At 47.6% G+C, this 27,918-nt stretch overlaps 1 protein-coding gene across 3 annotated transcripts; it reads left to right on the top strand.

The window, feature by feature from the left end:
• The first annotated feature begins 248 nt into the window (after positions 1-248).
• CABP1 (calcium binding protein 1) lies at positions 249-27,879 on the top strand. 3 transcript variants are annotated; one of them, XM_086855672.1, is made up of 7 exons: positions 249-929; positions 18,098-18,274; positions 21,802-21,832; positions 22,503-22,646; positions 23,895-24,004; positions 24,413-24,560; positions 26,279-26,899. In XM_086855672.1, the coding sequence occupies exons 1-7, from the start codon at positions 327-329 to the stop codon at positions 26,302-26,304; spliced, it is 1,239 nt and encodes a 412-aa protein (XP_086711798.1). In that variant the 5' UTR covers positions 249-326; the 3' UTR covers positions 26,305-26,899. The 3 variants fall into 3 exon arrangements, with proteins under 3 accessions (XP_086711798.1, XP_086711799.1, XP_023804443.2); XM_023948675.2 differs by lacking the exon at positions 249-929 and adding an exon at positions 13,272-13,520; XM_086855673.1 differs by lacking the exon at positions 18,098-18,274 and having other exon boundaries at positions 252-929; positions 26,279-27,879.
• The last annotated feature ends 39 nt before the right edge of the window (positions 27,880-27,918 follow it).

Here is a 27,918-nt window from a genome sequence, read left to right on the forward strand (position 1 = left end):
GGGAGCGCCGCCCGCCGCCGCCCGCACCCCTCGGCGGCGCCGCTTCGCCTGCGGCGCGCCCCGGCCCGAGCCGGCCCCCGGCGGGGGGAGGCCCCGGCTCACCTGGAAAGGCGGCGGCGCGGGGGGGGAGAGCCCCGGAGGGGGAGACGGTGCCCGCCAGCCCCCACCGGAGCGCCCCTGCCGCGGCCTTTGTCTGCGCTGTCACATGGGCCGCGGTGCGGGATTTAAGCGGGTCTCCGCAGGACATGCCGTGAGCAGCGCGCCGCAGCCCTGCCCGCAGCGGCAGCGCTCCGCCCGGCCGGGGATGCGGCTCTAGCGGCCCCGCGATGAGCGGCTCCTCCATGGCGAAGAGCGAGTCCCGCACTTCGCTGCTGAAGGCGGCGGGGAGTCGGCGGGCGGCGGGCGGCCAACCCCAGCCCCGCGGCAGCCGCGTCCGGGACGGCAAAGGACAAGGCGGGCAAATGGGGAGGGAGCTGAGCCAGGAGCAGCTCCCCGGGGAGCCCAGTGCCCGCAGGCCGCTCTGCCACCCGGGCGCCTGGGAGGATGGAGCGAGGGGCGCGGGGAAGCTGTCACATGGACGGGGGGAGAGCCAGCCCGAGCCGGCGGAAGGAGGTCCAAGGAAAAGCAGCGGCAAGGAACCGGTGCGGACATCCAGGCAGCATCAACACCTCCCGCCGCACGCCAGCCACGGTCACCCCCAGGACCAGCATCAGCTCTCAGACAGGGATGGGGAGGAGGCAGAGGAGGACTTTTTCTTCAGTCACAGGCAGAGGTCCAGCAGAGAGTCCCTGAAGCTCTCGGAAGGCGCTTCACCTCTGTCCAAATCCAGCAGCAAGTGCTCCACCAAGTCCAGCGGCAGCGACCGGTCAGTGGAAGCGGATCCCCTCATCCAGCAGCTGCACCCCATGCTCAGCTCGGTCTTTGGCCAGGTAAGGGGCAAAGCGCCCCTCGCCACCCCCCCACCTCCCCTCTCTTCCCACTCGCTTTCCCTCCGCGCCCCCTCCTCCTGCGGTTCACGGACCTTCGGCTCCTTGCTCCGGAGCCCCCCGCGCCCCCGGGCGCAGCCCGCAGCTGTAAATGCACTGCTTCCTGGCCGCCCCTGCCGAACTTCTCCCGGCTCTGCGGCACGGCCGGGGCGCTGCGGGGTCGGCCCCGAGGAGGGCTCTGCGCCGGGGACGGGGCGCGGGTCAGAACCCCCGGCGCCCGCCGGCCCCGCCGGGCGCTGCGGAGGGCGCTCTCGGTGGTGCTGACGGGGGAAGTGCCTGTGCTTTCCCTGTCGCCGGGGGAAGTTGTGGCTCTGCCTGCTGAGGGTGAGAGTCAGAGAAGCGGATTTTTAAAAGCTATTTACTTATTAGATCCCATCTCTCTGGCTCCCCGCCTTGCTTTGCTGTATTTGTTTACATCTCCTTATGGTACATTTCTGTACAATCAGCATATGAATAATTTCTGATGGCAGAAGCTGTCAGGAGAAGGTAGTGGGGAGGACGACCAAAAAAAAAAAATCCTGACCCAATTCTGAAGCCTTCCCAGTCACTATGTTAGAATGGAACAGATGCTTTTGGTGTTTGCAAGCTCTTTTGGTACAAAGCTGTCGCTTTTAGCTGCTTTTGATAGTGAAATTACCCATCAGGGTTACCCTCTAAAAATGAAAAGGCAGAGGGAGACTAGCTTGAAATTTTCTTTTAGAGACATCTAGGGATGTTACTGGAAAATGTAATCTCTGGGAAGATTAATGTAACTGCAATCTTCCAGAAGCACAATTATAGGTATAAGCCAGTAGCTTGTGTGGCTAAGTTCCATCCAGCCCTGGAAATGATTGATTAAACCAGAGTCATAATTTCTGGAGTTTGTTATCGTTGAGTCTTTTCTTTCTTGGGTTTTTTTTCTTTCCTTTTGTTTTTTAATGCGTGTTTGGGAGGCTTTGCAGGGAGCCCATTCAGACTGAAATTATGGAGAGAATTAGAAAAAAATTTGTTATTGGGTGGAAGGAGGTGGTACATCCATACTCTAATATGGGAGTGTTGTCTATTTCTTTTTATCGTGACTTCTCCAGATAAAAATCAAAGCACATCTGTTCTCTCCAAAGCACAACACTTTTCCATCCTCACTGACAGTCTGCTGTTTAGGAATGTTATGGCTGTGTTTAACTCAAAATGAGTATTACCCTCCCTGAGCCAATGGTGCACCCAAAGCCTAGATTAAAATTTTGTTGTAACAGTAAGGAAGAACCTGGTCAGCAGATTGATGCTCAACCAGGTTACAAAAAGCAATATTCCAGCACCAGGCTTTGAAATGCGTTGTCTTGGCTCTGACTTACACTGCAGTTTTGAGTGAAGTGAAGATGTATCCAAGAAGAGATTTTAAGTCTATGGAGCTGTATGTCCCCAAAGTGTCAGAAATACAAACAAATCCATGCCAGGTCTCCCACTCACAGAAACCCCACTGATTTTGAACTCAGTCCTTACTTGAACAGCATCTTTGTTTTACCTGCTCTGCTGCCCGCATTCTAGTGTCAAAAGACACTTCTGAAAGCTGTAAATGTAGCAAAATTTATCTGTGGTGTTGAAAAATGCCCTTTATTGAAATGAGGGAGATAAAATTCTAATTTTCACCTTTTCACTGAGTACATTGCACCAGTGCTTACACACACACACACACACCCCAGCATCTTTCTTTTGGAATGTAGTGTTATTTATTCAATTTTCTCTCTGTATTCATCTCTTGCTTGCTTTCTTTGAAGTAACTATGACAGAACGAAAATTTAGTGGAGATTTTAGGACTTGGCTGTAGTAGATCCCCCTGTACAGGGGCAAGATGGGAAAGTATAACTTTTTATAATTTAGGATACACAAAGAGCTGGTTACAGAAAGAGATACGTGAACCTTTTTTTTTTCTTTTTTCTTTTTTTTTTTTTGGTAGTCATATTAAAATCCTGGGTTGAATAAAGGCCCAGGGGTAAGATGTTTGGAAATTCTGTCATGGTACAAAATTATACAAATTTTTTCTCTGTGAATGAAGAAATAAATGACCAGCATTATGTAAAAATGTGTGTGAAGGTTTGAGACAGGCAAGGACTTACACCTGCAAGAGCCCAGGCTGCAGCCTGGGCTGTGGCAGGGTCATAGGTGCAGATATGTCCAGGGTTGCAGTCTGAGGCTGCAGGTGCTGTAACACCAATCTGCTCCACATTGTGATTAGAAGACGGCAACAGCTCAGCAGATAATTCATTGAATATGAGAACTTCTTTCTAGCCCACAGAGCCCACTGTGAAACAGTTAAAACAGTAATTTTGTAGTACATAGGAGAGGAGCACAGTGATGCATATCTCAGCAGCAGAGCACTGTGGTCCAGCAGCACCAGTATATCTTGTTCCAGCTCTACAGATGTGGAACATCATCACCCCGTTCCATGGTGGTGCAGTGATGTGGTCGCAGATGCAGACACTTCTGTGGTACAATCAGATACACAGAAAAGATTGCAGGGATGACTCCATGGAGAATGTCATTATTGCAGTAACAGCAAAAAGGAGCAGTTCAGGACTAGAGGGTTGTGTCTGAGGGAGACAGATTTGTAGCTGTGCAGAAAAAAAGACAGAGTGAAGGAAGAAGTGCCGTGTTTATATAACCAGCACAGCAATATAGTGCACTGTGGGTGTGTACTCCAGGAGAATGCTAAGATACTGCCAGGATACAGGATGCAGTGATATTTTATTAATTAGGCTTATGCTATATTGGTACAGTGATGTTCTAATACCATTAAGCAGTAATACTCTTTTAGGATATTTTACCATTTTGTAATTGAGTGGTACATGAATTAACAAAAGTAGGGTAGTGTAATGATGCATGAAGTATAAGCCACGATGTCATCTTAGCCTAATGACATGTTTGCACACTGGCTCGGCGCGGCAGTTGCAGAAGAGCACTCTGCTGTGGGCTTTATGCTGGGTTGGGATGCAGCGCGTGCAGCTCTGAGTGCCTGGAGAACACGGCACTGACAATGCAGTGGTGTGGTAACGCAATCCTGGGGCAGAGCAGAGATGTGATACTGGTGCCATGTGGAAGGAGTTTGGCAGTGCACGGGTGTGATAATTGTGGAGTGTTGTAGCCTGACAGAAGAGTTTAGCAGTATGCTGATGTAGTAATACAATATTCCAGACAAGAGCCATTCTGCACAGCAGTGATCACTTCTGGTGTGGTATTTGCAAAGGGCTGCGCTGATCTGACAGCACCATCCCACTGTATCAGAAGGCAGCAAGTGAAGTATTACCACCATGCCACAGTTTTGGGAGCACGGCTGTGAGTTAGCAAGAGGACAACGCCACAGACTTACCTGGTGACAGTGCAGTGTGAGTATGGGCTAGTTTTGTGCGGGACAGTGGGACAGCAGTGTTTTAAAGCGGCCCTGCAGTGGCAGGAGCTCAGTGCAGTGCGAGAGCAGTGCTGTGACTCACGAGTGTAGTTGGCAAGGGATGTGTGTATGATAATGCAGCAAGTGGGAAAGTGGCAAGAAAAGGGAACGTGAGGAGGATGTTTCATATGATTTTGACCTGATAGGAAAGTGTTTGACTCGACAAGTGACAAAAGTGTGCTGTGAAGCATAATGGAACATGCTTATTACCCCTGCAGAGCAGAGGAGCATGAGGGTCCTGCAGTGTCTCTAGCGTGGCTACAGATCACAGTTCACCAGCAGGAGCGGTGACCCCTCAGCAGCTGGGGTGGCGGTGAGGTGGCAGCCTGGCAGCAAGACACAGTTTATAAATGTGACAACAGTGGCAACAGCAGCACAGAGACCGGGACAGCAGTGCGGTGGCAGCAGGACCGCAGTGCAAGTTTTGTGGCATTCCTGGGGCAGCGGTGATGTGGCTGCAGTGCCTACGGTGCAGCAGCCGCTTGGCACCTGGCTCACCACAGCTCTGTATGGGGACTGCGGCACAGACTGCCACGGTTCTCATTGCTTCATTCCTCCTATACCTCAGCGCTGGCCTAGCTGGCACCTTCAGGAAGAGCTTTTTCTGGACATTTGCTATGCAATATTAATTTGTAAGCGATCCTGCCATGTGAGACCTGAACGTTTTCAGAGCCGTTTAGCTTTCACACCCTACCTGACTGTTAAATTTTTCAGTGAAGTGATTCCCCAACAGTTTTCTGTCAATTGCCTCTGATAGCATGGGGATCAAAGGGGTCAAACAATTGCCTTAGAGAATCATGAAATATTTACAGGGTTCTGCTGTTAGCACTGCGGCCAAAGGAGCTTTTGTATTTCTGTTTGTACAGGGAGTTTAAAGACTCTCCTGCACCATCTCCCATTCCTGATTTAATGACAGTGTCCACATTACCATTAAAATAGGGAAGGAATCTTTCTGCATTTCCTGTGAAATTTTCCTTTTCTTGTCCTGCTCCGTCTCCCTTTATTCTTGAGCTTTAGTTCTTAACAGGCTTTAATGGACCTTACAGCAAACTGGGATGACGGAAGTGGCCCCATTTTGGGGCAGGAGGCTGCCTGTGTGTAAAGCATGTGTTAAGAACATTCTCCTCTGACCAGCCGAGAGCGTGTAGGGCAAAGGTGTCTTGTCCAGCCTGTCACCTTTCTGGTCTTCTCGTCTGCCAGATGACTTTGTTCCTTCCAATGCCTTTGGCTTCAGCTGATTCTAATGGGCATTGTGCCTAAGAGCAGTCACTGCATCAGGATCATTCTTGGAGATCCAGCCGTGGAGAACTAGGAAGCCCTGGCCAGTCCTGCCAGGGTACTGGTTCCTGGCTCAGTAATGGAAGTTTTCAGCTGGCCCTGTGTATTAGCGAGGGAGGCAGCACCGCGTTGGGCTGCTCTGGAGCACTGGTGACACCAATAGAAACTTTGATGTGTCACGCTGTGGGGTGGTGAGGTGAAGGTGGAAGGTCTGGGTTTCCAGGTGCTCATGTGCTGTGTTGTGCGTGTAAGGAAGGTGAAGCAGTGGCATGTCGGGGCTCGTGATAAACCGAGACAGTCTCTAACTAAACTGCTCGTTAGCACTGTTAAATCGGCACAGTAACTTGGGATGAGCAGACTTCTAATTTAGCATGACTGATCGCCGAAGTGATGTTGGTCCCGTGGCACGGTCTTGGCTCGCTTGGAGTACGGGGTGTGGGTGCACAGGAGGCAGAAAAGAACCAGAGAAATGCTGTATCCTGCAACGACTTTTCCTCCGTGTTTTATGGCACCTCTGGAGGCTTATACTGGCCCCAAAAGGGTCCCTAAGAACGCAATCTGCCGCGGGGCTCCGGGACAGCGGGGCTCCGGGACAGCGGGGCCCGGGACAGCGGGGCCCGGGACAGCGGGGCCCGGGACAGCGGGGCCCGGGACAGCGGGGCTCCGGGACAGCGGGGCTCCGGGACAGCGGGGCCCGGGACAGCGGGGCTCCGGGACAGCGGGGCCCGGGACAGCGGGGCTCCGGGACAGCGGGGCCCGGGACAGCGGGGCTCCGGGACAGCGGGGCCCGGGACAGCGGGGCTCCGGCGGCCCCGGCGCGCCCCCGCGCGGCCCGGCCGCCTCGGCCCGGGACCCTTCCCCGCCCGGCGGAGCCGCCTTGACACGGACCCGCCGCGCTCTGGGCTCCCGGGGCATGCCCTGTCCTGGGCCGCCCGGTGAGTGTGTCAGACCTGGGGACAGCCGCTCCCAACTGCGTGTTCACAGGGGTCCGGATACCTGCGTGGGGCCCGTACAGTTTCTGTGCTTCCATCCCTGCATGAATTGCCACAGCCCATGTCCATGCATGTAGATTGACATAAAAAGCCTTCATATACGTGTCTTGTCTATGTACACACAGCCTGCTCGTGCAGCCTCTGCTAAATCTTCTGTGTGGCTACACAACCACCTCTGTACACGCTTATGCATTCCTGTGCTTAAAGCATCGCTCGGCGTTTGTGTGCACACCTGCCTGCTGACACCTACCACACCTTCCAAGGTACGTCTCATGTTTTTATATGTAACGGACTCGGAGAAACATCGTTCCACTCGAGCATACCCACTCAGTTCCCCCCTTGCTCAGCTTGGAGAAAAGTTCATCACATTTATTGCTTGTAAAGAGCTTGAGGGATGTGAGCCAGACGTACAGAATCACTAAGGGGCAATGGATAAACCTCCTGCCTGCAGTGGGTCTGCCAGCAAACATTAATCTTTGCCAGTGATTTACTTTTTAAACAAATCTGTTTTAAAAGGCTATAGAAAGACATCAAAATAAAACCAAGCTCAAAGAACCTTCATTAAATATTCTCTTCATGAAATATACAGCAGTATGATCTAATGCACTGAAATACACAAACCTTCTGGTTAGATTCAGCTTATCTTTGGAGAGAAAAAAAAAACAGTGATAAATTAATCATAATTTATGTAAGTCCACTGTCTATTTTGTTAAGCTTTACCACCTTGATTTTTGTTTCATACAATCCTGGGTTTCAACACAATGTCAGGGAAGTTTAGCTTTAGATGTAGTGGTTGGGTTGCAGGTTGTCAGCTGAATTAGCTGTGATTCTTTGTAGCATTCCAGCTTCAGTAACTGTTTTTCCCTGATGAGTCCATGAGTGGTATTGATTTCCAATAACAAGCAGCTATATGGTGTGCATTCAGAAAAAGATGCCTAGCTAACTTTGGGCTCCCTTTCAATAATCCTCTGACATTCCTGTGACCTTAGAGAGCAGCAGCAGTGCCCATGAACCTGAGTAATCCTCAAATTTCAATTGAATGCCCCACTCCACTTAAAAATAAAGAACTGTCCTAGCTATAGTCATATTTAGATTTTTAGTAGCTTTCTGCACCAGCATAAAACCATGAACTCAATGGTATTCATGAATGAAGACATTAGCAATATTCTACTATTTCTTCCAGCCATTCCTCCCCTAGAGTACTTTGAATCTTGCAACCATCTTTGAAAGGAATACACAGCATTGTTTCATCCCACTCAGACAAAATACATTCCCTGCTCTTGGAAGGAAAAAGGCAACAATGTAACATGGTGAGGCATCATGTCACAACAACTGAAGGCAGGAAGTAGAAAACCACCAGCAACCCGGATGGTGCTGCTGAAATAAGAGACAAAGGGTTTAGATACTTTGGGACCAGTTGTGTTGAGATATAGCCAAAGACCTGGGATACACAGTTTGGCCCTTTTAAAGGTGCTGTCAGATCCTTACTCAAATTAGAAGTGAGGCAGATAACAGTTTTAGTGTGGCAAATCTCATGTAATGCTGCAGGGATGGTTCGGAGTATTTGGTTATATTGGTTTCCAGGCCTCTGTTCATCGGATGATCAGCCATGTTTTCAGTAGCACCTCAGTGTGCCAACTAAACAGTGATGCCCTGTCCCTCTTATTTCCAAAGAGGTGAGAGAGCCAGGCAGAATTAGCTGTTTTTGCAATAGTCACAGTTGGACAGAACACAGAGTGGCACAAAATTCCTATATTCTGAAGCAAAGAGAAGGAACCACGTAAAGTTTATTTTAAACAACCTCTGTGCTCCTTATACATGACAAATCATCACAGCAGCTGCTGAGCTGTCAAGTTTGTACTTGTCTTTTTGTAGCCCATTGATGATCTTTAGCATCATCAGCAGCAAATATCCACAGTACATTGTGCTCTGGCCAACGCATCTCCTGCGTAGGAACTTGGAAGTTGGGCTAATGCAAAATACTTGGATCAGATCTGCAGGGAAGGTGTCAGAAGGCACGTTCCCATCTATTTTCATCTAATGCAAAAGGAAGCCAGCTATTTACAGACAGAGCTGTTCTAAACAGAAGTTGACAGGCAGTCCAGGCTTTGTTACCTTGAGAGGAATAGAAAATATCCTTGGTCTTTTTAATAAACATTCTGTTGTTTGTGATTGATTAGGATCCAATTGCTCTAATGGAGGAGAATATTATGCACAGCATGAGTCAGCAACACTTTTCTCCTGGAACAGCTGACAGCAAAGAAAGTTCCCAAACTCTCCACAGAATTCCTCTCCCTATATGAGAATCTGGACTGCATCCACCAATACCTGCTGGTGTGTCCCCTTGAGACAGACCTGTACTTGTCTGACTGGCATATGGAACCATCCAAGGTTCATTTGAGGTTAGAAAACACAACCCAATGTGCAGCAAAAGCGCTCGGGAGCTGATGCAGAAGAAGAAAGGGAAATCAGTCGCAGAAGTTCAGAGTGCCAGTGCATGTTCCAGTGGTTGGGAGCTTCAAAATGAGGTCCTTGACAGAACTGGCAACAGGAGATGTTACCTAAACCCAATGCTTACCTCATCTGAGGTCATTCAGTAAACAAGACAGTTTCTGTAAAACTATGTTTCTTGTAAAGAATAGATCTATAGCCACCAGATAAAGGGTTATTGGAAGCAGATTTGAAAGCTGCTAATCCATATGTGCACTCTCCACTCTGAGATAGGAAACAGTACACCAAAAATTCTTGCCCTGTTAGGATAAATTAAGTAAGGGGATGTATTTTAATATACTAAATGTTTGAAGCTTTTAATGGGCTCTTGGTAGAGCTATGGACTTCAGTGAAAAGATACTAGGAAAGAGTTTTCCCTGCTTTACTATACAATACCCACTACCTACTGACATTGCCCTGTAGCAGTATTCATGTTGAGAACAATGATGTAATGTTCCAGCACTTGAAGGACTGTGCACTGAAACAGGCCTAGCATCTGAACAGTCCCCATACAAATCCATACTTCCACTGAAAATTTTTGCCATGCAAAGCTACTGTTTGATAAGCAATCACATGTTTTGGATTGATTTTGTTCTTTCTGTTGTGTCTGTTGGATATTTGCTGCCACTGCATAAAGCTTCTAGCAGCTGCCAAGTGATTAGTTATGAGGAGTTCAGACATTTTCCTATGAAATGAGAATTTCTGCCAAAGGTGCCAGCCCAAAGCACAGCACTGCTGCTTTTTGAAGTATCCAGACATACGAAACCACCTAAATCATTCCCTGTTCCAAGTCAGCCAGCCTTCTCCCTCCCCTGTGCTCAGGTCAGTCAGTGTGCCAAGTGCTTCCTCCCTGTGAGCTGAGACCTTGCTCTGTGCCAAGCTGCATTCCCTGAGGTCTCTGCTCTCTACCTTGGATCTCAGGAGAAAGGGAGGGATACATGAACAGCAGCAAGACTTGCATTTCACAAAGTTGTTACAGATTTTTAGAAAGTTTACAACAGAGACACAGACCTTAAAAGAACAGTGTGATTGCCACAAAGAACAGTGTGGGAAAACCAGTATACATGCATGTGCAGCCCTCCCACATGCATACTGACTACCCCAGATATAGGCATACCCACAGATCAGCACCTACACAGAAATGTTTCTGACACACTTATTCTCAGCATCCTGTTCTCTTACAGCAGCCTCAGTTGAAGGAAGGGAGAAAATATGTTCCTTCTAACCTAATCTTCTAATGACCTTTCTGCCAACTCCACTTTCCTGCCTATCTCTAAGCTACCTGTGGTGGTGATGGGAACAAGATCCCACTGTAGAGAGATTTTCCTCCTCAGAGCTCAGCAGGGGCTGTCTGCTAGATTGTGGTGTCCTGCCCAGTTGCTCTTAAAAGAATCAGGGTAAAGAAGGAGATAAAAAAAACTGTTTATGGTCACACCTCTTGGGCCTCTTACAGCTCCACTAGAGTTCTTACAGAGTTGAAGGATTGTGACTACAAACCAGGTGCACGTGGGCTCCCATTCTCTCTTCCCTTCCTGGATTGCGAACTCCCTGCCAAGCCTGGCAGCATGTCTCAGCCCTCTCACTCTGCCCTGCCTGTTTCCTACAACTGCCTGTAACTGCAGGGAAGAAAAGCTGGAGAGTAGGCAAACACAGCGATGTACCACGGGTGGCTGGCTCTGGTACAAGCCAGTATTTAGAGGGTGACCATCTCTCTGAGAGCTTTTAGAGCTCAGTGAGACACACTCCACAGCTGTATTCCAAAGCTGTCCTGCAGTAGTCTGGGAACTGTGGCGGATTTTTCTGGCAGGAGATATCTGACTCCCTTTCTTTTCCCTCCTTCTCTCTGGGACAATGTGGGAGATGGCACTTCTCAGTTGCAGGGCATTCCTGGCCTCCGTGCTTCCTGTCAGGGAGAGATTCATTAGCAGCAGAAAGGCAATTCTCTCTCCTTTCTGCTCTGGAATTGAAGTCGTTTGTCTCGGGAAGGAGCCCAGGCGCCTCACTCGCTGTGTGGCAGCTTCTGCTCAAGGGAGACAAGCACTTCGTCAATAAACAAGGAGCCTGGGGAATGGCTCCAGCTGACAGAGGACATTATTAATGACTGGCACTTTGTCAGAGGGTAGATCAGCCTCTCATTAGCTGCTTTAAGAGGGGAAAGAAAAACAGGGCTAAAGATGGAAGCCTGAGAGCAGCTGATAGTTTCAGCATCCTCCTGCAAAGTCCCCCATTGCAAGGCCCAGGGCTGGCACAGGCCCCAGGGAGTGACTGTATTTTTCCTCAGCATCTCCTGTGACAGCAGGAGACAAGCCCAGCTCAGGAAGGGTTTTGTTTCCCAGCCTAGCATGGGTGAACTCTGCTATGGAGATCTTCCCCCCTGTCCCCCTCTCAGTCAGCCCTGGGTATAAGGGGCAGACAAGGAGTGTCTTCCAGCATCTCCTACTGCAGCTTCTTATTTTGGAGGGCCTGTGGACCTTTGTGCAGCTCCTACCCATGTCAGTCAATGAAGAAGGCATTGAGGGAATTTGAGAGGAGGCTGTCCCACTGCCTTTGCTCTTGGGAAGCCATTAGTACAAGGAAGAGCAAGAAACACCATTCCCTATGGCCATGCACTTCTGTCTGTGACTGTAACTGGAGAAGCTGTGGACTTTTGTCATACTTGGACTCCTAAACTCATCTCCTTAGGTGGCCTCAGAAGCCTCTAAGCTCTAAAGCAACTGTTGAGTCACCTTAGAATCATACTTAATTTGCCACAGCACCATCAGGGTGGAAGGAAAAATCCCTGCTTTGTTGTGACATTGACAGTTCATCCTTCTCTGTCCTATAGCCCTAGAGCTGCCTGGAGAGTGAGTCCTTGGCTCCTTCACAAAAAGCATGTGGTGCAAGTACTCAGCCTATGGAGTCGGTCTTTGTAGAAGCTTTTGTTTGGAACCACACTTGCAAACAAAGATGTGAAATCTTTCAGCTCAACACCTGAGTGTCCAACCAGCCTGCTGCATAACAGGGTGTAAGATCAGTGTCATCCCTGTCTCCAAGGTTTTTGAAGGAGGTAGCTCTGCATACTTCCTATCACTGTGGAACTGCAGCTGTGATGCCTTCATAGCTAAAGGTGCATTCATTGTCCTGCTCAGATCCTCAGATCCTGTGTCTGAGTGTGATAATGTGGCTTTTAAGCAATTTAAATATCTTTTCAGACTGAATATTCTTATGCTCAGCCTGAGATCAGGAGAAAATGTACTGGGGACTCATCCCTTTTTTTTCAAAGATTATTCTATGCTACAGGCATAAGGTCCAAAGTTTAGAGTCAGTTCTAGGTTCAGGTGCTTCTTATTTATTCCAAGACTTGGGCTCTTGCAAACGGAATGGATGGATCTGACATCAGAGTTCTTTGATTCACATTATCTAACCTGGGGCTGTTTAGATTTACAATTCAGATGTGAGCCCATCTTGGACAGATTTGTGAGGGTTAAACTGCCAATTGATTTTTACTTGCAGAAAGCTGGAAAAACTTTACTTCAAGACTGGCTCAAGGTCTCTCCCTTGTGGTTAAATATTACTGTTCTGGGGCTGAGATTGTTGTAGGGTCCCAGGACTACTGTCTCCAAGCTTGCTTCCACCATGACAGGAAAAAAGTCAGACACTTCTGGGTCTGCTGGTATTTATAGGATGAAACAGGTCCCACCCAGATGAATGGTCCATTTCTGCTCTGAAACGAGCTGTGGTCTGCTCCAAGCCCCTAAGTGGATTGCCTTCTGGCCAGCCTAGTGCTGTGGTGATTGAAAAGCCGAGTTAGAAGGGGGGTGGGTAGGGATGCAGTGTTCAGAGGCTGTGTGGACCCAAACTAGCTAGATTCACGGAACTCATCACTGAAATCACTTCTTGCATTGCCTCTCTGTTTTAATTCTCCCTGAAACAGCCCTCTCCTATGAGTGAAACAATCTTGCCTGCAGATTGAGGGGGGTGGGAGGGATTTGAACATTAATCTGATGTAGATTATACATCCGCCTCCCTCTCTCCCCCCTTCTCACTCACTCTCTCTCCCTCTCTCTCCCTCTCTTTCTGTCTGTTTCTCTCCCCTCCCTCTCCTTCCTGCTTCATCTCTTCAAGAAAGTGAACATAAACTAAAATACGGAGAGAGAGAGGCAGAGAGAGAAAAAGCTCCCTGAGGAGGGAAAGCCCCAGCAGTCAGTAGCTGTTTGGATTTGCCTGGTGCTGCCTTTCTTGCTTTGCTCCCAAGGAATACCTTTAATGGGATCAATTGCTTCAGTTCCTTTATAACCAAGTCCACCGGAAAGGCAGCCTCAACATATTATGGGCAACTGTGTGAAGTCTCCTCTGAGAAACCTCTCTAAAAAGGTATGTTCCCTGAATCAAAGTGCACTGTGCATTTTCAGCCCTGCTACTTGGGATGGGTGACATTGTGGGCAGATGAGAATGGGAGGTGGGAGAAACACAGAGATGAGTATGAAGGGTTCAGCTTCTTCACCAGACTTTTTCTGTAAGAGCTGCTCATGCAAGTGCAGCCAGTAGAGCCCAGCATGCAGAGAGTCATAATATGTATAAATAAATGTGTGTGTAGGCTCGTGTCCTGCTCACAGTGTGTGTACAGCTCTCCTCTGGGTACGTGCAAGCATGTGCTTGTCAATGTGCACAGTGTGCTGGCACACTCCTGTCAGGGCATCTTGATGTGCGGGTGTATGTGTGAGCTTGTGCTTCAGTTGAGAGTTACCTGCTTGAGTAATCACGTGTGTCATGGGTGTAGGGACATATATGCATGTATAGGTGAAGTGCCACATGTTTGTACGTGTTGCCATTGCTGTGTAAGAGTATGCACACCTATGGGCCCATCTGAGGCACGTGTGTGTCCTTAGCTCTTTACGTCTCTCCACAGGCATCTGAGTGCCTGAGCAGGTTTGCTGTGAGTGCAGAAGGGAGGAATTCCTGTGTATCACACACACACACACACCTTTGCTTGTATGGTGCTGTGTGTGCTCACCTGCTGGTGCATGTCCTCACAGAAATCTGTGTGTAGACATGCACATGTTTTTATGGCTGTCCATCCTTACACACAGTTTTGTTGGTATATGTTTTGGTACAGAAGCAGGTTTTTCTCTCTCTTCTGTTTGTCCATGCATCTGTTTGTGAGTGGATACCCTGGGCCCTGGCTGTGTGTTTGTGCATCATGTTGCACATCAGCGTGTCCCGTGTGTCTACATGCTTGGGCCCAGCTGGGCTTCATCTGTGAGCTGCCACATGTATCTGTTAGGCTTCAGCCCACAGTCTACTCTGTGCTGAAGTTTTGCAGTGGTCCTGGCACAAATTAGATTCTGGAATGATTCTGCTGTTATGGACTGAGTTGAAATGGGAATGACATGCCCCAGAAATATTTCTTATTTGACTGAGGAAGATCTTACAGCACTGTGTACCTGTCAGCCACACAATTCTCACTTGGCATTGCTGCAAATCTAATAGCTCAGCAAAAACCCATGCAGTTCATTTTCCATAAATGATAAAGTTATGCTGATCATCTAAAGTACTGCAATGAGATGCTGCCTCTGTGGAGACCTTGATGACAGTAAAATGCCTCTGCCATCAAGATGTTCAATCCAAGAGACCTTGCCACTTGGGAAAGCTTCTCTGGGAGGGAGCTGTCTGGGAGAGGACCTCCATCCTAGAGTGTTTCTTTTAGCTGCATGTTGGTCTCTTCTGTATAGAAACACAATTTGCTTGTTATCTTGGCTGCTGTAAACAAAGCCAGTAATGGCACAGTGCTGCTGTGGGGGAGCTGGGATACTTGGTGAGGGAATTCATCACCAAGTAGTTAGGCATTGCTGAGACCAGTCCCTAGGTCAGGATGACCTGCAGGGAGATGTAGAAGTAGCTGAGCTTCACCCAAATGGTGCACACATGAAAAACTGACTTGGTTGCTTGTAGGTCGCCTCCAACTTGGAATAAAAGAGTTGGCTGCAGCTGTGCAAGGTGATTGCAGTTAAAGTCTGAGCTGTAGCCAGGCTGCTTGAATCAAAATAGATTCAAGAACTTGTAAATTCTGTGTTGTCAGTCTTTGAGGTAATTTATGCTTTCTTTCCTAAAAGCTGCTTCGAATAAGTCACTTTGAGCCTAGTTATAAGACCTGGGGTGTCAAGGCTGAAGAGAAAAAGTTGCAAAGCTGAATTAGAGAATTTCTCAGACATCACTCTAGTGAGCTATGAAATAAAGCACTCATCCTGACAGGTTCTGGTACTCTGCCATTCTTTTGATCGCAACACACATGATTATAGTGGAGACTTTTCAGATCAGTCTTAACATTGCCTAACTTCACTTGGCTGTTATATGATCCAAATCATTTTTCTCAGATTTTGCTTTAAGCAAACTCATTTTGCTGAAATGTTAAAGAGGAGAGACTGCAGACATGTGTAGAAGCTGCTCTTGGGTGACAGTCTGAATACATGATTTCAACCCAAAGTTTGGGATTCACTCCCAGGCACCAGCTGGCTTGGTCTGGGTCTGGATGACACCACGGTACTTTGCTTGTTCAGGCTTTGACTCCATGTCTGTTGCTGGAAGCTTCAGTTTCCTATTGTCACGGTGTCCCCCACAGTGATCGTGGAAGCCAGCCTGGCTGCTTTTCCCTCCAAGAAATACTGCAGTTGGGATCGAGCCCCCTCTTGGCTTGCTGTTCTGCAAAGTCCCTCTGACACTCAGGAAGGAAAATGAAGTGAATCCTGGTGTGCTTCTGCTGTGCAGAAATTAAAAGCCTTGGCATCCAGGTCCCTCACTTTACCACACCTCTCCATTACTTTGGCCATCTCTAGGTCAACCAGGTCTCTTCCTACTCCATCATCTGCTGGTCTGACACAGCCATGGGCCAGACTTGGCCAGGAAGGTCATTGGTCCTTTGCCCGGGGAAGAGACTGGGAAAGCCTGATCTTCCCAGTCCTATCCTTACATTTTCTTTGTCATGCACAGTGCTGTTTCCCCTGTAATGGGTGACTGATGTTTCTTTGCCCCAGTATCACAGCTCCTTTGCCCTCTTTTCTGGGATGTAGAAGGAACATGGTGAAGGGAACTTGAGTGGATATTTGCAGGAGAACTTGTGAGACTGCTGGCAGAGGGAACATTAAATGCCATAAATCCTGCCTGCAGTGGCAGGGCAGGGAGCCTTGCTGAGCTGTTCACCTTGGTATTCTGGCACTGCAGCAGTTTGTCTGGTCACAGTCCTCAGTGGCTCTTGGCAACTGTTTTGTCAAACTGGCAACCTCTAGTGAGACAGAAAAATAATGGGATGACTATTATGAGGTACTGCTGTATAGCTTGGTGATAAACTATTGACTGGAAGTATCAGCAAACAAACATTTGGGGCTGTGGGGCTTTGCATCCTTCGCATGGCTTCATTGGAATTAAGCACAGAACTGATGTGGGGTATTTAAGTGATTCATATTATTTGGTATATTAAACTGAAAAATGTGCCAGGAAATAAAGCTGATAATTTTGAAAATACATTGCATTGATATCACAAAGCTGTGTAGCTCAACACAGATGTCTTGACATTTAGCTGAGCTAGTAATATGCAATTCCTGGATGGATGCTCATCTTTCAGTTTTTTAAGGACAAGTGTCCTATGTGTCAGAATTAATCAGAGACAGATTCCTTTTTCATCCATGACTGCAACAAAAATGTTTTTCTGCTTCATCATTTTCTTTCTCCATGGCTTGCTTTTTATTTTTGTTTTGATGCTTGATATTCACATGACATTATACATGAGCAGATTGGTGTAAGACTGTGTACAAAAAGGCAAATTACAAACCATGCATGCAATGTAATAGCACATGGCAGACACAACGAGTAGATACAATAGTCTCAGACAAGTGTGAATGGGGGATGTTTGTGTCTGGTCTCTTAGCCTGAAAATGTACCTCAGGCTTTAAGGAAAGGGTTAATAGAGACAATGACAAGTGACAGAGCTTCTCTGATCACCCCTGGGAACACTGGCTGTAAAAGTAGAATCATTCCTGAAGAGGAATCTGATGTATGATTAATGTTTATTCTGTAAAACCAAGGGTCCTGTGGGTTGTGTTGGCTTTTTATAGCTGCATGGGAATATCAGGATAAGAGGTTTTTTGCAGAGCCAGGGAAATGCATTTCTATAAAAGGAAAGCAGTGCCTCCTTATAAAATCCAGTGCTGGATTCTGTTCTGGAGCCTTAGCTTAGCAGGACGTGTGCACTTAGGAAAATGTGCAAATGCAAACACTCAAAAATGTTGTGCCCGTGCCTGATCTCCACTTTGGGACTGTCAGTGATTAAAACAGGCCAGGGCAGTAAGTGCCTCAAACCCTGAGGATGTAACTAATTAGTAGCTGCACAAGGCAGCGTGAGCCTGCAGTTGGCAGGGCCACCTGATGCTGTAAGCGGTCTTCTGATAACGTGATAAAGCAGCGTGTGATGCTGTGTTGCTGAAAAGTACCGTGGAGCCTGTGCAGTGGCTTTGTGCAGGCTCTGCCTGGTCTCCCGGGGATGCCCTGGCCAAGGCCCAGCATTGCCCGGGGCACGGGCTGGCACACGAACTGTTAAGTTGGGATGTGCTCGTCCTTTGCAGCTCATTCAAGGCAGTGGTAACTCTGGGGCTGATTGTGGGAGTGTGGCACTTCGGGCTGTGTCTGGGTAGATGTGAGCAGTGCGGAGAGTTTGATGTAATTTCAAAGTGAAATTCTCGTGGTTGGTTGTTATTCTTTCAGCTTTTGAAAGTGAACTCCCGGACTTACTGCTTCTGTACAAATCCTAATAGGCCGGTGGGGGGGACGCGGTGTGCAGCAGATGAAAGAAATGTAGCAATTATGTCTCTGCGAGGCGGTTCAGTAAAACTTCAGAGGAACGAGATGGGGAGGTAACATCCTCTGTTGTGTTGTTTGCTTGCTGCTGGTTGGCTGGGAAGATCCGCCATGACGAGAAGACGAGCTATAAAGCTGTCCAGACGAGCGAAGAGGGGTCGTCGGCTGGCGATTACCAGGGTCCGCTCATGGTGCTGGCCCAGAACTGCGCCGTCATGCACAACCTGCTGGGGCCAGCATGCATCTTCCTGAGGAAGGGCTTCGCAGAAAACAGGCAGCCTGTACGTAAGTTACACCCAGCGGGGCGAGACACGCACAAAGCCACGTGGACACGAGTCGGGGATGCCGAGCCGCCCCCGTGCTCTGTCTGCGTGCAGCTCTGTGACTCCCAGCCCTGGATCTCGAGCATCCCGGATCCAGCTCCAAGTGCCAATACAGTCACAGGCAAATGTCTAACCTGAAGGATGTGCAGATACCCTTGTGCCTAAACACCAAGAAAGGAGGATTCTAAAGTTGCAGCTATGGAAGATAGATCCAAGGCTACACTCAAGTAGCTGTAATCGTATGAATTCAGGAGAAAGTTTTAGGACTTCAGGACTTGCATAATCATATGGACTCAGGAATGGTCCAGTGCTCAAAGCTGTTATTTCAGCAAGACGCCCACCTCTCATTCCCAGGCTCAGATTAGCATTTAATGCCTAAATAGCCAGTTAAATGCAAATCAGGGCATCTGTATTGGGAACAAGCTGTCCATATTTGATACTGTTCCTATCAGTTCACAGTGAGCACACTAGTTCCAGCAGAAATAAGCAGACATTTGCCTCACAGATACTCAAACACAATCTCTTGTGCACTGACATACCCAGCCTGACACTGCGGCAATCCCAACCAGTTAAACTGAGGAACATCAGGCTGTCCTTATATTTGCAAGTAGTGCCAGGCTACCAAATGCTATCACTCTCCCACATGGAGAGAGAAATAGCAAAACCAGATCTATTAGTTCAGTCACACCTATTGTAACTAGGTGTTCATATGCATCCAATGTATGCATTTATATACAAACAGTAAAAATATGTGCTTGTATGTATGCACCCCAATATTGTGTCTTTACAAGAACTAAAACATATTTTTGCCCCAAACATTCTACTCCTACAATAACATGAATTTAAAGACAAACGGGAACATATGATTAATACACCTTTTATGGATATGTATGGGTGAATATGTGCATTGATCATTGATTTTCACCCAATGCCTTCCATGTTCTTGTGTGGAATCACCCCAGTTGCCTCAGAACCAAGGTTTATTGCCTCTGTAGGAAACCTCTGCTTTACTTGTGGGTTGATATGGTCGTCTACAGCTGTAGGAGACATGTAGGTCTTTATTTCTGAAACCTCTGCTTCAATCAACAACTCAAAAAAAAAAGAGTAATTATGTGTCATTATTGATCAAAGGGCTTTTTTTAACCTTCAGCCACTATGTGATCCCATAGTCCCTGTGCCAGGTCACTAAATCATGAAACACACTCTTGCAGAAGTACACTTGCTGACCTGCACAGAGCCACCTGTCACAGGAGATAGGCCCAGCTCCTTAGTGGACAGCTGGACAAGTGTCCATCCTGCTTAGGCCATGGAAGCTCACTGTACCCTAAGAGGTCTCCAAAATAGGATTAGTGATGTCTCTTAAGTACCCTGATGTAGAGTAAGTGCATCTAATACACAGCTTTACTTTTACTGATTCTCTAGACCAACAGGATTTATTGTGCATAGAGCAGAAATAAATGAGGGTAATACCATTATGTATAATGGACTCTCTGGGGGTCCCTTCTGCTCATATCTAGGATCTAAACTCTTGGAACAGTTTTTTTCCTCTTCCCATATGTTCTCTGAAGCTTTAGAGTGATTCAGGCCCATTTTATCCCAAGCAATTTTACTCCTTAATCATTTTAGGGGATCTTTCAAACTTAAAACAGAAAACCTCTTCATGACGTTAGTTACAACTTGAGTCAGATTTTTGGAGGACATAAACCCTCCCCTCCTTCTGCATTTGCAGTCTGTGGTAAATGCAAATTCTTTGGTGTGCAAAATTAGAGCCAGTGCTGAAGCCCCCACTTCTGACAAGTGTCACCAATGTCAGTTGCAATGTGGTCCTCAGTGAGGGAGGAGGAGGAGGATGCTCTTGTGAGGACTGTGCTGGAGGATGGCCCGGGTCCTACCCGGCCACTCTCACAAAGCAGCAGCTACTGCGGGTGAGTCACGGCGCCCTTTGCACCGCGGCGCTGGCGCTCACAGCCCTGCACCTGCCGTGCACCCAGCCACTGTCTCCAGGGATCAGTGTTCGCAGTCTCTGGAATAAAGTGCACAAGGTGCTGGAACTGATCATGGGTGGTTTTCTTCTGTTATTTTATCTAAGGCAGGAGGGCAATTATGCCTCCCCCATCCGGTCTAAGGAGTTTGAATTGTTTTATTACTTGGTGTTGATGAAAGCAGAACAAATGGGATGACATGTTTGAAAATACCAGGTCTGTGAAGGATGAAATGGCAGAGCCAGCATGCTCTGTCAGTTCCATCCAGCACAGAGATGCCTCTGGGAAGGTTACAAGTGGCAAGCTGGTCATTTCTCTGGCACAGCCCACTTCTGCACAGACGTAAACCAGTGTGTGTCCTAGTTTGCTATGTACTCTGAGCAGCTGCCATTAGAGTTTCCGGAGAAGCCTGTGGTTAAATAGCAAAGGATCATCCTCCTCAAACTGATCAAAGGCACCGTCTCCAGGCGCATGTGGTGAGGCTGGAGGACACCTGGAAGGCAAGGAGAAACTCGCCACTGTTGAGGGGAAAAGCCGAGAGTGAGACGACAAAAGAGATCGCATTTCTGTGTTTCCAAATTCTCAGATGTTTTGGATTTGCCTGGGAGCCATGAGAGGAATTAGAAAGGGCATTTAAACCAGAAAGCAGTGCATTTCCATGCTCATCTCTTCTTCCTGGTGCAGTGTTGGAACTTTCCTATACTCTTATATCCTCCCCCTTCTTCCAAGAAATTCAAATTGGATGTTTGAAGTTGCAGTGTTTCCTGAACATGGTGAATCCTCGTCCTGTTTCATTTGTAGATGACCTTGATGATGTATATGTTGTGTGTTTGCCTTCATGATTGGTTTCAAAATGCTTGTATGTGGAGTTGAGGCTGGGGGGAAGTTCCTACCTTTTTGTGGGGACAGATTGTAGGAGATACCACTGAGACATTGTCTGTGAGAGACCTCATGGCTGTTGCTGTCCTGCCAGAAGGACAGAGATCAAGCAGTGATCTGAGCAAATGATGGTCTAGACCTGCTGGTTACAAGGACTGCTTCCAGCTGCTTTGATCTGTGCGTGTCAGCGGGAGTGGCAGTAGAAATACAATCAGAGCTCCAGAGGAGATCATAACTGCTGCAGGGACAGTCTCTGCTCCAGAACTTAGTGCTGGGGAATGATGAAGCAGCTTCATGAGAGTGCCAGTAGTACCATCAGTGGGGAGGCTACAAATGCTGTGTTGATCCATGTCTATCCTGGTTCAGGGTCCACCCTGTCATCCCCCTGTTCACCAGATGAGAGGGAGAGGGGCTTCCAGAGAAATGTGTGCAGAGTAACACTCCTCTCTTTGGGAAGGAAAGCTGAGAAGCCTTCCTAGGTAGATGGTATTAAACATGTCATCACCTTCTTGTTTCTTCTCTCACTTTCTGGTTTGTTCCAGAACCCTTTGTACCAGCAAGTGCTATTTTGAAACTGTTTGTGACCAACAAATATCTTTAACATTATATGTTCTCTTTTTGCAGGATAGAGAACTGCATCCGGAAGAAATTGAAGGTAAAATTTGTTGCTCCTTCTCTGTCTTCTTTTTCCCTGCCCAGTGAAAACCTATTGGCTGTCCCTTTCATGTTGGCCCCCATGGGTTAAAATAATTTGGGGCAAATCAAGGGAGATGATTACTGGAATAATTCTTGGAAACCCCAGCAAAATAAATAATGTATAAAACTGAGAGTCCTGACTGTGAAAGAATTTGCATCCATTCCATATTCTTCAGGGTAAGAGGATAAGTAAGTAATGGGATATTTATGTTAGGGAACTGCTGTCCCTCCAGCTCCCACAGAAAGTGTTGTGGAGCATGATGCTATCATATGGCTCCAAGGAAGCTGTTTTAGCTGCTAATCCCTACAGTGAGGGATATATAATAGAGTGCAGAGGTAAAAGCTGGAAAAACTTACTACTTGAAGTTTCTTTAGGGAGCACAGTCTAGCAATGAAGTGTTCGTGACACTCATAGTTCAAGCAAGCTTTCCTGTAAGGAACGGTCAGCAGCACTGCTGACAGAAGAGCTTAACTTTGCTCCAGTCACTGCCTCGTTTAGGGAGATCTGGTGGGAAAACAATGAGTATCTTAGAGAGTCTGGCTTCATAAAGTACTGTTGATTCTGGAGAGTTTTCTTGGAAAAGGTATTTCAAGCTGTCACTGACAATACTCTTCTTCCCTTCCCGCAGAATTAAGAGAAGCCTTTAAGGAGTTTGATAAAGACAAGGATGGGTTTATTAACTGCAGGGACCTGGGGAACTGCATGCGGACCATGGGCTACATGCCTACTGAGATGGAGCTAATAGAGCTCTCCCAGCAGATCAACATGAACTGTGAGTAACACACACCCAGCTGTACCTGCCTGTTGCTGCTGCACCCTGCATCATTGCCTCAGGCTCTCTTGGTCTCCAGCTGCCTCTTTTCTTTTGGATTTTTCCCCTCTCTTATTTGGTTCTTATTTTCACTCCTTATCATCTCTCCTGTTCGTTTGTGGTCCCTAGAAATCTATGCCTTTGCTTTTGCTTATCAAAGGGACTGTGTGGACTGCAGTGTATATGGGAACAGTGAGTGGAAGGGCTGTCCTTCATGCTTATGTTGTCAGGTGTAAAACTGCCCTTAATGTGGGCAGTCAGGCTCTGGTGTACAGGTTCTGTGTGTTGTCACATTGAAGCTGTTGCCAGATGGTGTCAGACTGAAGAGTGACTGGGAAGACGGGGATGCTTTGATCAGGTGGGTGATGGATGGGCTGTTGCTCTGAGGTAGTTTTTTGTGTATCTGCTGTGGGCTTGGGGATGGGCTGTGAGCGAGCTGTGCTGGCAGCGTCAGATGGGAGCATCTCACTGCAGTCATGGAAAGATGTGAAAAATGCATCTGATTCACTGTAACTGTGTTTGTGACCCTTGTCTTTCACCGTTGTTTTTGTCACCTCTCATCTGTGGCAGTGTAGGGTATCACCCTCAGCCAAGTGGGGAGAAGTATATTTAGTGCACGTTATTTAACACAGGATTATGTTAAAAGGACAAATTACTTGGTCAAGGGAAGGAAAACAGCTGTGCCATATGCAACCAGTCACACACAAAAGCAGCTGATAACCCTGGCACATGAGTGCTTGGGAATTTGAGAGAGTTGCTGAGAGCTCTCAGGGCACTAACAAGTGAAAGAACTAATACAATGAATAAACAGTTGGACATACGTTAGCTGCTGTAATGGAGCAGGACTGCATCACTGCTGCAGGGCACTGCCAGGCTTTGCAGGGACATCATGCTGTGCCCTTGCCGTGCCCTTTGGCACAGGCGCAGCACAGAGTTGCTATAAGCACTAGAACAATCACGCCTCTGATACGTACTGTGTGATGCAATAGGTGTGTGACAGTCCATGGCAGCCTAGGATGGAATAGCTTGGGCTTATTCTGCCCAGCCCATAATCCAGAAAATACAGGGTAAAACTACATCTCCTTTTCCTTCCACTGTCCCACACCTTCTGTGCTTTGTTTCCTGGAGGGCCACACAGAAATGCAAATTAAGTGCTGGTCTTGGCTAACTTATGGAGTTCTTACACGCAATCTTTCATCTTGTCCCAAGTGGGTGGCCATGTGGATTTTGAAGATTTTGTTGAGCTGATGGGACCAAAACTTCTAGCAGAGACTGCAGACATGATTGGTGTAAAAGAACTCCGTGATGCCTTCAGAGAGGTGAGTGATCCCTTCCGTGTGCCCTCAGAGAAGTGAGCGACACAGGACAGGGTAGAGAGAAGACCCACTGGAGAAGAGAAGAGGAGGAGGAGAAAGCAGCACAGTGGAAGACCTAGAAAGAGCCCAGTCAGGCATGGAATAAGGGAGGAGCAGACAACATTGCTAAGATAAGGGAACTCATGAGGCAAGGAAGAGAAAAGCTGATGCAGACACAGCATTTGCAAGGGTTTTCTGAGGAGAAAAGACAGACTGGATCCAAAAGACACCCAAAGGAGGAAAAGGAGGGACATGGAAGGAATGGAGAAAATATAGGGCGCTCAGGAGCAGGACAGTACAAAAACCAACCCAGAGCAAGATTTGTTTCAAATAACTTTATTTCCCCTGCTGGTATTTTTCATGTACTTGCAGTTTGACACCAATGGTGATGGGGAGATCAGCACCAGTGAGCTGCGAGAAGCCATGAAGAAACTTTTAGGGCAGCAGGTGGGTCACCGGGATATTGAAGAGATCATCCGGGACGTGGATCTGAATGGAGATGGACGTGTTGATTTTGAAGGTGAGAAGGGATCAACGCTCGCTGTCCATCTGCTCTGGTGTGAGTCAGAGTTTCAGATCAGAAGCTGAAGATTTGCATGCTCAGGGCCCAGGGTTCTGAAGTATGGAGAAAAAATAATTCCATTTTTTCAGTCAGATGAATTGTTCATATGTGTATCATCTCCTGATGCACCTCAGTTTTGATTGGTCTCCATAATTCTAGCATGGTAAGAGGTAGAACCTGTCATACAGAAGCAGATCCTGATGCACACATGCTGTGCCTGCCATTGTTATATGGGGCATTTTCCTTCCTTTAAATCTATTGAAAGAGCTGTGAGATGGCTGGATTGCTTTGGAGAATGCTCTACACCTTTCATTTCCTCTGGCTCACCTTTGTTATATGGGCTTATCGAGAGTTTGTTTCTGTGCCTTTATGCCAGAAGATGGTCACATGCCAGCTCTGCTCACGAAGATATCTGATCTATAGGTGTCATGGTAAATCCTAGAGATAACTAATTTCTTCTCACACTTTTCATGCCAGAAGGACTTTGAAAAATAAGAGTGGTTAGGCTACTATCCTAGCCATTAGCTGTGGCAGGAGCAATATTAATAGAGCCCACGGTTTCTGGCAAGGAAGCAGTTGATATCAGACAGCTAAGAAGATATAAGAGCTGGAAGGTGTGAGAGAGTGGCAGGCTGCTTTTTTCCCTGGTAGGAATCCAGATGTCCTTTTGCAGTAAGGGTGAAGTACAGAGACTATAAAATTAAAGTAAAATTTACATAATTTTTTTGGCTCAGCAGCATTCCTGGGTCTCCTACATGACAAGGCATCTCAGTCCTCAGGATTACTGAAGCCTCTGAGGGCTTTGAAAGTATTAGAATACCATCAGTATCTTCCTAGAAAGTTTCTGGTAGCTGCAGTTGTTCTAATGCACTGGCTGATTACATGGCAGTAGCTCTCCTTATTTCCCACAGCAAAATTATGTTAGACAGCTAAAATACATGAAATGCTATGCCAGTGTCAATTTCTCTGTGAGTTACCACTTTAGTTGTCAAGGGACACCTCCATCAATGGAAAAGGAGAAGTCAAGGCAGTAATTTCCATTGCCCTTCTCTTTGCAGAGTCATTAGTTCCTCTGCAATTCAAGTGCAGAATGAAAACATTTATATTTGATGGCATTTACACTCAATTTGAACAATTGCAATTGACTTCACAAACTGCAGGGAATTCAGGAAATAAATCCAGAGTATCCTTGCAGTTAACATGTATCTTTAAAAACAAGAAGTCCCTTAAACTAAACTTTACAAGAATGCCAGCATCTAGCAAAACTCTCATGCTTTCCCACACTGGTATCTCTGTGAAGTGGCAAGTTTACTAAGAAATCATACCATGTTCCCAAAACTGTAAATCAAGGTTCTCTGAAGTTACAGTGAAGGGAGACAATGCCTGCTGTAGTGTTGCACAAAGAGTTGTTTGTGAGAGCAAGACCGTAGGTGGCTGGGAAGGAGTCCAAGGCAATGAATTGACCTGCTAGAGGGATCTTATCACCGTATCTAATGCAAGGACTAAAGCCCATGTTGTGTGAGCTCTCAGGGCCAGTCTCAGAGTGCACAGACTTTGCTGGCAGCCTGGGAACTCCCAGTCTCACACTGGCTGCTTGCTGTCTCCAGTGAATGAGAGCTGGGTTGGGGACCATGGATGCCTTCTGGTTCAGGGCTGTCTTGTGTTGTTGGTTGCAGAGTTTGTTCGCATGATGTCCCGTTGAAGATTATTCTCAGCTAAAGAAGAATCAGCACCTTAGAGAGGGCAGAAGAGGACCTAGATGGAGCATCTAGCCCCGATGTTCCTACATGAAGGTTTATCGGCTGGCTGCAATTAGGACATTGCAAGATGACCTGCTGCTCCTCCCTCATGGTGGTCCCCATGCCCCTCCACCCTTTCACACTGTGAAAGACTTGCAACTTCCTACAACTGGAACCATTCCTTGAAGATGATTGCAGGAAACTGCAGAGCCAGGACTTGCCATGATGCTTTCATGGATATTTGCAACTTTAGACTCCTCCTCCCCAGCTTTATTCTCCCACCAGCTGCTGCAAAGCAAAAGCAGGAGAAATCCTCTTGGCTAGGTGGATGAGAGCAAAGCCATTGGGACTGGTGGCGGCCTCAGGGCGTGCTCTGCACTTCTTGGTTTCCCTTGGTGTACCGTGTCTGTGTTTGCTGTCTCAGTGTGTGTCTATCTGTGTGGAGTTATTTATGCTTCCCCAACACTTATTTGCATCTCCTGTGGTTATGTTTACCAAGAGTAAATTCAAATATATGTCTTGCAGGGGGGAAAGTGATAAATATGCACGTTGAAATGATGTGGAGCCTGGATTGTCCCTGTGAGAGGTGGTGGCCGGGCTGGGGGAGAAGGGCTTGGGCAGATGCACTCGCCAGTGTCTGCACCAGGATCCAGAAGCAAGCCCTTGCCTCAGATAGGGGAGTCAGTGCTGGCTGCTAAGTCTGTGTCAGGAGTCTGCCCTCCCTCCCACTGTCCCCATGGCTAAGGCGCCTGGAGGTGCCTCACAGTGAGAGCAGTGCGAAGGGTCCCCATCTCTGCATTCCTCCACTGGCATGGGCACAGGTGAGAGCCCTTGAAGTATTGTGGGAAGGACCAATGGGAGAAAGGGCCCAGAGGGGAGCAGGGTGGGAAGGGGATATGCAGCAAACCCTCACCCCTTTTCAGATAATTTTGAACACAACTGTGAAGACATGTATGGTGGGGCCATTCTGTGGGGGCTGAGCTGTAACTCCATGGTGCTGAGGATTGGCTGGGAGCCTCCTTGTGTGGCAGTGCCCTGCTCTCTACCCTCTTCACACTCAGAAATGGTGCATGTGTCTGCAGCAGTGACAACAGCAGTCTCCAGGCCCTACCAGCTGCTTCCAGACACATCAGATCTTATCCTCCTTTCTCCAAGATGCTCCCAAACTACCACTCCCTTCCCCTACTCTACCAGACCTACAGTTGTCTCCTTTCTCTATGCAAAGGCCCAGTCACAAGTTGCCAGGATTAATTTCTGCTTGGCTTCAAAGGGCACCATCATCACTGTGTGTTTCTTGGTGTGACTGGGAGCTGTTTTCCTCTTGGTTGCCTCCTTACTCAAACTGGGAGGTCAAGGACTAATATCCTCCTGCTTCCTCCATCTCAAATCTTTTGCTTCCGAGGTTTTCTTTCAGATTCTTGGGGTCCACAAATCCATGTCACAAAGGAAGATTTTCTCTTCTGCTTTCCTGTGCCAACAAGCATAGCTGTAGTGATGGCTGATGCTCCAGTGATGGAAAAACAATGTTTCTCCTTATATTTGTGTGTGTGTGTGCGTGTTTACTTGTGTTTGCACAG

The sequence above is a fragment of the Cyanistes caeruleus genome, chromosome 18 (assembly GCF_971803275.1).
Source record: "Cyanistes caeruleus chromosome 18, bCyaCae1.hap1.1, whole genome shotgun sequence".
Lineage (NCBI taxonomy): Eukaryota > Metazoa > Chordata > Aves > Passeriformes > Paridae > Cyanistes > Cyanistes caeruleus.